This window comes from Ursus americanus, chromosome 22 (assembly GCF_024610735.1).
Source record: "Ursus americanus isolate L20-20 chromosome 22, mUrsAme1.1.p, whole genome shotgun sequence".
Classification (NCBI taxonomy): Eukaryota; Metazoa; Chordata; class Mammalia; order Carnivora; family Ursidae; genus Ursus; species Ursus americanus.
The window spans coordinates 41,895,115-41,905,138 of record NC_142148.1 but is presented as its reverse complement, the minus strand read 5'-3'; the positions used below and the strand labels follow the sequence as shown (position 1 = coordinate 41,905,138).

Here is a 10,024-nt window from a genome sequence, read left to right as displayed (position 1 = left end):
GAACAACAACCCAGAATGCCTCCTCCCTTCTGCATCCTTGAAGATCAGTGAAAACCTCCAATCCCCTGGGAAGCCTGCCTGGCTTGACCACACCAGCAGTGGCATCGGCCTTCTCGGAACCCAGGACATTCACAGACAGCACAGCTCACCAGCCCATAACATAGGAGTCCAAAACAAACTACACATTCCAGGCTCACCTTCCGGGACATGGCAGTGAACAAGACCAAGGGAGTTTGAGTTCTAGGAGTGGGGTGGACAGAGGAAGAACAAGAAAACAAGCAGATAATAACAGACGGCCAAGTGCTGTCAATTCATCATCAGAGTATGGTAACAGAGTAGCTGGCAGGGGCTCACTCGGGACTGATGGGGTCAGAGGATACCTTTTGAGGAGGAGACATGGACACTGAGACAAGAGCCAGTGGTAGGAAAGGGCTCAGTCTGTTCTCAGAACAGAGAGGAGGCAAGAGCAGGTAAAGTGTAGGGACCGAGGGGCAGATGACTGCAGAGCAGGGTGGACAGAGCCACAGAAGCCTGAAAACTTAGCACGGTAAGTGACAGAAGGGAACTTAGATTGTAATCTAAAAGCATCTGGAAGGCACTGAAGGGCCTTAAGGAGGAGCAGGACATGATGGTCTTGTGACCCGTCCTATGCTGTCACACACTACTCTTTACCTCCCTCGCTGTTCTTACCCTTCCAGGTTTACATTGCCCCAGATCTACCCCTGGGAGCAGGGACTGGGTTGCAGCACTTCTTTTTCTCCCTCAGGTGTTTAGTATACTGTCATGTACTAAAAAGACACCTGATGCATAAATACACACACACACACACACACACACACACACACACAGCGCATTTGTCCAGATGGTTTAAAGAACCTGTATTTTTTTAAGATTTTTTTAAAATTTATTTATTTGAGAGAGAGAGGGGGAGAGTGGAGAGGGAGAAGCAGACTCCCTGCTGACAGAGAGCCTGACATGGGGCTTGATCCCAGGACCCTGAGATCATGACCTGAGCCGAAGATGCCCCTAAAGAACCTGTATTTTAAAACTTCCCAAAATAACCATTTCTCTACAATGTACATAGTTTTCACTACTAGTTGGATTATACTGAGAAAATAAAATATTTGGAATTAAAAGCTCACTTGACAGGGGCGCCTGGGTGGCACAGCGGTTAAGCGTCTGCCTTCGGCTCAGGGCGTGATCCTGGCGTTATGGGATCGAGCCCCACATCAGGCTCCTCCGCTATGAGCCTGCTTCTTCCTCTCCCACTCCCCCTGCTTGTGTTCCCTCTCTCGCTGGCTGTCTCTATCTCTGTCAAATAAATAAATAAAATCTTTAAAAAAAAAAAAAAAAAGCTCACTTGACAGAAAGGCATGCTTATCTATCGGTGAAAACAATTTGGCTGCAGTCTTACCAACAAAAAAGCAAGCAAATTAGCTATTTGCCCAAAGAGGAACCCCCTTCTTTTTTTTTTTTTATTATGTTCAGTTAGCCAGCATATAGTACATCATTAGTTTTTGATGTAGTGTTCAATGATTCATTAGTTGCGTATAACACCCAGTCTCGCTGAGAATGGAAGGCAGAAAAGACAGACCACCGGCAAAGAGGCTGGCCACCACCATCACCAGGGCCCTCTGCGCCTACTTGTCGCCACCTACTGGAGAGCAAGAGGACACAGATCTGTGCATTTGATGCAGGGTCTGAGACCCCTGAGCCAGTTAACTAGTAAATGAAATCAATACAGCGTAATTCATGCATTTGAAGAGAAAGCTCCTAAAGGAAAGACTCAGAAATAACTAAAATAAAAGCGCCTGGCTGGCTGGCTCAGTCGGTGGAGCATGCAACTCTTGATCTTGGGGTTGTGAGTTTGAGCCCTATGCGTGTAGAGATTACTTTAAAATAGCAAAAAAGAAAAAAAAAAGACTTTTTTACTCTAAGTTAGCATATCTCATTGGATGTTTAAAAAAAATCATGCTTGTATGTCTTTATGTTATAAAGAGGAGGTACTAATTGAAATAAGGTTGAGGATCCTAAAGATACAATACATTATTACTCTATCACATCTTAGAGATTTAGAATGAAAACAAAAACTTGACTAAAACTTTCCTCCAAATAGAGTTAAAGCAGAATAATGAATCAGAACTACAAAACAGCAACCACACCAAATCAGAGAGAATAGCCAGAGGCAAGAGGAAAACTAGGAGAGAACGGTATCCCAGAAAACAAGATTCAAGACCATGTCCAGGGGCAAGCGGGCAACAGTGGCAAGAACTGCTCAGTGGTCAGATCATCAGGGCCCGCAAGCCACAGAATCAGGCAACACGGAGCTCAGGGGGCCTCGGCGGGAGTACCTGCGGATTACAGTACACTGAGCAGGCGGCAAGCAGACAGGAAATGGAGGCGTTTCTCAACTGAAAATGCTCCGGCATATTTAAAAGCCACAGGAATTAGATGGATGAGTTAGAGAAACAGACTGACTGGACAAGAGGATGAAGGGCTTAATGGAGGCTGCCAGGAAGGTACAGGGGAGGCCGGGGAGGGCGCCACAGCCCAGGCTAGTTTGGCTCCACCCAGCACAGGCTCACAGCACCTTGCTTGTAGAAGGGCCCACCCTTGGCTTAATGCTCTGTTGTCACCATCCTGAAATTCTTTATTATAATTTTTTAACAAGGGGCTCCTCGTTTTCATTTGGCACTGGGCCCCACAAATTATAGTGCCAGTCCTGGCCCAGGGGAGGCGCTGGCCTCAGCACAGAGAAGGGTAGCTCTGCTACCTATGTAGAAAGAGGGGGGAGGAGAAGCATGGTCAATGCCATCAGATGGCTTCTTTGTGAAGCAGAAAGACAGCCATCTGTTATGAACAAGCAATACTCCACGTACGGTGGAGAAATTTGGTCGACTTCATTTTAACCAAGGGATGGAGGTTAACATCACCTGTAATAAGACAGATCAGCCAATGATGCACTTGAGAAAGGCACATCACTTTTGTGCTATTTGCTATTCCTGTCAAAACCTGTAACCTCAGTGTAATCAGAGCCCAAACTGAGGAATCTTCAACAGAACAGCCCACCAGTACTCCTGAAAATCGTCAAGGTCATGAAAGACATGGAAAGGCTGAGGAGCTGTCACAGATTAGAGAAGAGAAATAACAATTAAATGCAATGCGGGATTACCCGGAAATAGAAAAAGGACATTAGAAAAAAAAAAAAAACTAGTGAAATTTAAATAGGGTTTGTAGTATAGTTAATAATGTGGGAAACAAAGGCAAAAGAAAAGTTAAATTTCCTTACTATTTACAGCCCCCTGACAAGTCTTGAAACAGGCAGAGTGACATTGCTCTAAGAAACTCAGCTCCCTCAATGTTAATACTTTGCTAAGGGCAAAAGGCAATCTTAGCTAACATTATCCCAACCTCCTGGATCCTTTAACACATAAAATTCCTTTGGAAACTTCCTTTATCTCTACCCCCCAAGATACATGTTAGCAATCATCCTCCAAGCATATGGCCCACTGATATACATCTGAAGGGTCTCATGACTAGGGTTTTACTAGTAATAAATGACCTTTTCCTAATAATACTTAGCCTCCTCAGGGTCCTGGAAACCTTGCTTCCAAAATTCCTTACAGACTTACTAACCCCCTTCCAACTTGAAAGTATATAATCAGTTGCTCCTCACAACCCCAGGGCAGCTCTTTCTGCCCACAGGTCCTGACCCAGTGCTTTAATAAAACCACCTTTTTGCACCAAAGACATCTCAAGAATCCTTTCTTGGCTGTTGGCTCTGAACCCCAACATTCCCTCCGTCAATTAACAGTATTATATCAATATTAATCTCAGTGTTCCATCAGTGTACTATGATTATGTAAGGCAGTAAAGTTAGTGGGAGCTGGGTTAAGCATCCAGGGGAACTGTGACTCCAACTTTTCTTTAAGTCTCCAATTATTTCAAAATAAAACATTTAAATTTTCATGTGGATTTTTCATTTGTGATTTTCTTTAATGTTATCAGTAACTCCAGGAACTTCAATTATCACCTTTGAAGTCCAGCACTACTATGTCAGACATATTCCTGCTTTTCTATCAACCCAGAGAATCAGCAATAAGTAAGAAAGGTTATGTTCCCCTTAAAAATAATAACTTGGAACTAAGAAGAAAAAAGAAACAGTTAAACTTAAAAAAAAAGGAAAAGAAAATCATCCACGAGCAAACTGCTTATTTTTTTAGTTTCAATAAATTGAATAAAAATTTAAAAAATAAAAATAAACCATGGCCCCCAATGTGCAGGAACCACAGACATTTTTCTCCAAAAAAGGCTGAGAGGTGGCAAGCATTCAGAGACAATTAGATTTCTCTTCAAAAACAACGTCAGTGACCTCTGATTTTAAGCAGTAATTTTTCGCTTCCTGATTTTGAAAACTGGGTTTGCATCCTGGTTCTGCCTCTTAACAACTATGTGACCTTAAGTTACTGCTTAAGCGTGGTGCCTCCATTTCCTCATCATACCCCATGATAAAGATTAAATTACTTACTACATTTTTTAAAAAGAAACCTTAGAGCAGTATCAGCATATAGGAAATTGTATTGGGAGAGGCAGGGATGAAAGTAGGATGACACCAGATTTGGGCCTGGCTGACAAGGTAAATGGTAGTCCCATGAATTTAGGAAAAAAGAAAACAGAAGGAATGTGTGGAGGTGGAGCGGCAGGAGTTTCATTTTAGCTTTCTGCACTGGAGAGGACCACCAACTGCAGGCTGTGAACTGACCTAAATCAATCTGATTTTGTGTAACTATTAGGTTTTTCTTGGTTGATAATAGTAAGGACCCAAAGTGGAGAAGAGTCTGCTATCCTCCTCTGGACGGTATCAGGTTATACTGATGGCAAGTCTTAGATCAACTTCAGCCATACACACAGACCTTGATGTTTAAGATGTGAATTTATAAGCAAGTAGACACAAAATAACTCACATCAACTGTTTTGTAAGGCGGATAGAGCCTTAGTACTCTGTCCCACTGGCTGTCACAATGACATCTTCATAAGAGGTTCCCCAGTGGCAGATGCAGGAGGCAACCAGAGTCCTCAGTCCCCATGCTGGACAAGGGACTATTTAGATGTCAGGCATTGTCCATAAAGATTCAGACTATGGGCTCTGCTATCTTCTCCTACTCTATTCTTGTGAAAAGAGTTACCTCAAAAGTATTTTATCCAATAAATATCAATGAATGAAACATTATAACTTTGAACACGTCATACACCTTTGTATTTATCTAATACTTCCCCCACCTACTGCATCATTCCACTTTACAGCATCCTAGGGGAGGGAGGGAGAGGAAGAAGAAAGAACAGAAATGTCCCTTCCATTTTCACTCTTCTGCCTGCTCCCATGTATCTTGAAGGCTATTAAATGGACACATTAATTAAAGCCTCAAGAAGTGTTAAGCATCTATAAGAACCATACAGGTTGCAAGGACTATCATAGATTCCCTTTTTCTATTTTAATTAAAATTTTTCCTCAAAGCTTAGAGAGCTGGCAGCAAATCCAGGTCAGACAGTGCTTTAGAAAAATAAGGATTTACGAAGAACCTCAGGTGGCACACGTACCCACACCTGGGACAAAACCCACTCCCGGTAACCAGTCCTAACCCGTACAGAGGCCAGGCCAGGGCTTAGTGGCATTGTGCCGCTACTCTGCTGCCACCCAGTGGCATGTGGGCATCAAGACACCTCGTCGGGGTGGGCGGGGGGGGGGGGGGGGGGGGGAAGCCCAGAGGAAGAGGTGGGCTCTTGCAAAGGACGTTTTCTCTGTAATCCAAAGTCAGGAGGAGGTAAGGGAGAAGTGCTGTCCAGCCTGTCACAGCACCAAGGAGATGCAGGGTGAACAGATGCATTCTTGGGAAAGGATGTATTAAAATAGATATTAGGTTGCTAGAATGAAGTCTTTTCTCCACCTCAGACTGAGAACTGCTTGAGGGACTCAAAAAAGCCAGGAGACAGACCCCAACAGAGTCCAGGCTTACCTGCTTTGGGTCAGAGGTAGCAGCGCCAGGAACCGGGGACTCCAATTCTATGGTCACAGGTCCATCATTCTGAATGTGGACTTGCATGTAGGCACCAAACTTGCCATCTGAAAGAGCAACACAAACAGTTATGAGAGACGGAGACCCCAGGTTACTCTGTCTAAAAAGTCACCTAAATCAATGTAATCAAAAACATGAAGAGCAGGAATAGCCAGGAAACAGGGGGAAAGGTGGCCAACCCCGTAAGTAGAGAGGGAAATGCAAAATTAAACCGCAGAGGTACCACAGTAAGCCCTACAGACTTGGCAAGAATGAAAAGATCTGAGAACACCAGGGTGGGTAAATGTGGGCTTACGGAACTATAAAAATGGCGGGAAGGTAAACTGGTTTAACCACTTTGGAGGGCATGGTGGTGCTTGAACAAACTCTAAAACTCTGGAATTCCACCTTGGGCAGTCTACTCAGAAATTCTTACACAAAAGGAATGTTCAAGGGTGTTCATTCTGGCAGTCTTTAAAACAGAAAAAGTGGTCACAGTCTGTCCCTCACTGGGGGGATGAATGCACAAACTCCACTTTAATTCCTCAGTGGAATACTATGTGGCAGCCACATGCACCAATAGGGCAAATCTCAAACACATGATGTGATCTTTAAAAAGCGACTTGCTGAGGTGCCTGGGTGGCTCAGTTGGTTAAGGGTCCCACTCTTGATTTCAGCTCAGATCATGATCTCAGGGTCGTGGGATCAAGCCCATGTTGGGCTCCACGCTCTGCAGAGAGTTTGCTGGAGATGCCCTCTCTACCTCTCCCTCTACCCCTCCCCCCACTTGCATGTGTGTGCACACACTCTTTCTCTCGCTCTCTAAATAAAATCTTTTTTTTAAAAAAGTAACTTACAACAAGGACATATCCGTATAATACCATTTACCCATTTATATGATACTTCTAAATACCCAAAACAAGTTATATTATTTATGGAGATATATACATACACACATATATATATATGAAAAAAAACATGAATAGGAAGGGGGAAAGCCAAACACAGGACAAGAACCACATCCATACTGAAGAGCAGGCAGGGGATGGTAAGATTTGAGAGAGACAGACCTCAGGCAAATGTGACTAACTGGGTAGTGAATACACTAGTAGCTATTTTCTGTATGTTTCATAATTAAATTTTTTTTAAGATTTTATTTATTTATTTGACAGAGAGAGAGACAGCCAGTGAGAGAGGGAACACAAGCAGGGAGAGTGGGAGAGGAAGAAGCAGGCTCCCAGCGGAGGAGCCCAATGTGGGGTTCGATCCCAGGACCCTAGGATCAGGCCCTGAGCTGAAGGCAGACGCTTAACGACTGAGCCACCCAGGCGCCCCCATAATTAAAATTTTCAAACAAACTAAATATAAAAGGAAAAGGATAAGGTGGGAAGGGAGGTCCAGCTCCCTCACTGTGAGAACCATCCTGCTCCCTAGGATTCATTTCAAAATGGCCACGGGCTGCCCCAGAAAAGAGTGCCTCTCTGTGTCCTATTCCAAACCTTCTGTTTTAACACCCAAACCCACTCAGTCGTGTCTGATCAATCCCCAAATGAGGAATTACACTTATAAAGAAAGCCAAGAATATGCCTTGAGAGATGATGCTGTGGAATATCAGAATGTCGACTCCATCCATCCAAGTACCTCTATTAAACCTGGGCCTAAACACTGCCAATGACACATGCAGACACTTACTCAAGGGAACACACTGGTCTTGACAACTTATCAGTTAAATTTACTTAATTTAAATTTATCAATTTAAACCCAAAGTAAAAAAAAAAATGGGTCCAGAATTAAAACAGTATGAGTCCTCAGAAACAGAACCATCAGGAACTCTTCTGCTGCCACCTATACCATTAAGAAACAAAGAAAGCATAGGAGATCCAGTTCACATGTGAAAACAACTCACTGCTTTTCACTCATAGCAACTATGTGCCGGGCATGGGGCTAGAGATCAAAGACTCAGCTCCCAGGCACTGACAACCCTGGGGCTCATGAGCCCTGTGGTCCAGTATGGGGACAGCTGGGCACATCGTGGTTACAATGCAGTATGCCTTAATGGATTCTGGCTCTGGAGACCAGAGAAGGGTCTGAGTCTTCCGTGGGGATGGGGAGGGAATCAGAAAGTCTTCTTGGATGAGGCTACACAGGGTTCAGGACTTGAAGGACAACAGCACCCAGGCTGAAAGAGAAGGACAGGCCCAGCCCTCACAAGCTCTGAGGTTTTGGGCAACTTTTTTTTTTTTTTAATGATTTTTTATTATATTATGTTAGTCACCATACAGTACATCCCCGGTTTCTGATGTAAAGTTCGATGATTCATTAGTTGCATATAACACCCAGTGCACCATGCAATACATGCCCTCCTTACTACCCATCACCGGTCTATCCCATTTCCCCACCCCTCTCCCCTCTGAGGCCCTCAGTTTGTTTCTCATAGTCCATAGTCTCTCATGTTTCATTCCCCCTTCTGATTACCCCCCTTTCTTTATCCCTTTCTTCCCCTACCGATCATCCTAATTCTTATGTTCCATAGATGAGAGAAATCATATGATAATTGTCTTTCTCTGCTTGACTTATTTCACTTAGCATTATCTCCTCCAGTGCCGTCCATGTTGCTGCAAATGTTGAGAACTCGTTCTTTCTGATAGCTGAGTAATATTCCATTGTATATATGGACCACAACTTCTTAATCCAGTCATCTGTTGAAGGGCATCTCGGCTCCTTCCACGATTTAGCTATTGTGGACAATGCTGCTGTGAACGTTGGGGTGCATATGGCCCTTCTCTTCACTACGTCTGTATCTTTGGGGTAAACACCCAGTAGTGCAATGGCTGGATCATAGGGTAGCTCAATTTTTAACTTTTTAAGGGACCTCCACACTGTTTTCCAGAGTGTCTGTACCAACTTGCATTCCCACCAACAATGTAGGAGGGATCCCCTTTCTCCACATCCTCTCCAACAATTGTTGTTTCTTGCCTTGTCTATTTTTGCCATTCTAACTGGCGTAAGGTGGTATCTCAGTGTGGTTTTGATTTGAATTTCCCTGATGGCTAATGATTTTGAACATTTTTTCATGTGTCTGTTAGCCATTTGTATGTCTTCATTGGAAAAGTGTCTGTTCATATCTTCTGCCCATTTTTTGATTTGTTTATTTGTTTCTCATGTATTGAGTTTGAGAAGTTCTTTGTAGATCTTGGATACCAGTCTTTTATCTGTAGTGTCATTTGCAAATATATTCTCCCATTCCGTGGGCTGCCTCTTAGTTTTTTCATAACCTCCCAATGGCTCAGTTTCTTGCCTGTATCACAGGAATGCTAACAAGAAGACCTAAAACATGCAGAAAATTTAATGAGACACTGCATGCAAGTGTTTGGGACTGTGTGGCTTCCACACGGTATGTGCAAAATCAGCACTTGCTCTTATTGTTATAAAAAGTCATGTTCAAGACTTGTTCGTGTTCATTGTTATAAAAAGTTATGTTCAAGAGGCTCCATACAACCAGAACCATGCTTCCCAAACTGTGCCCTGCCAGGTATTCCTGGAAAAAAGAATGCCACAGTCACATACTTTTGGAAAACCACATTTGTTTGAACTCTCCTTCAGAGAACCATCAAGCACAGCAGCACGTAACAGACTCTCAAGATGTCCTTGAGGAGAGAAACCTATCTAGTTTCTTTACCCTGGTAGTTCCCAAACTCCCCTGAGCAAGGAGCCCTAATTTCACACAAAACATCCTTTACAGAGCAGATGACCCTCTGTGAGAGGCCAAGGAAAAGAAAAGCACCAAATGGACACATTAGCCCAGGGCAGGCCAGCCTAGGGCCTCTCTGGCTCCCTCCCTGGACAGCGGCTCTGCTCTCTGGTCCTGGGCTTCCTCGAACACCAGACCCACTACCACATGAGGTGACCTCCATGCACCTCTGCTCCTGCCACCACAACCACACAACTTCCATCTTGGACTCCTCCCCCTG

General features: G+C 43.9%; 1 protein-coding gene across 1 annotated transcript in view; it reads right to left on the bottom strand.

The window, feature by feature from the left end:
• The window catches only part of DTD1 (D-aminoacyl-tRNA deacylase 1), a 188,745-nt gene that overhangs the window by 156,324 nt on the left and 22,397 nt on the right, over nucleotides 1–10,024 (bottom strand). Inside the window, exon 4 of the mRNA XM_045809758.2 lies at nucleotides 6,015–6,121. Coding sequence (XP_045665714.1) covers nucleotides 6,015–6,121 — 107 coding nt within the window. The remainder of the gene's footprint in view (nucleotides 1–6,014; nucleotides 6,122–10,024) is intronic.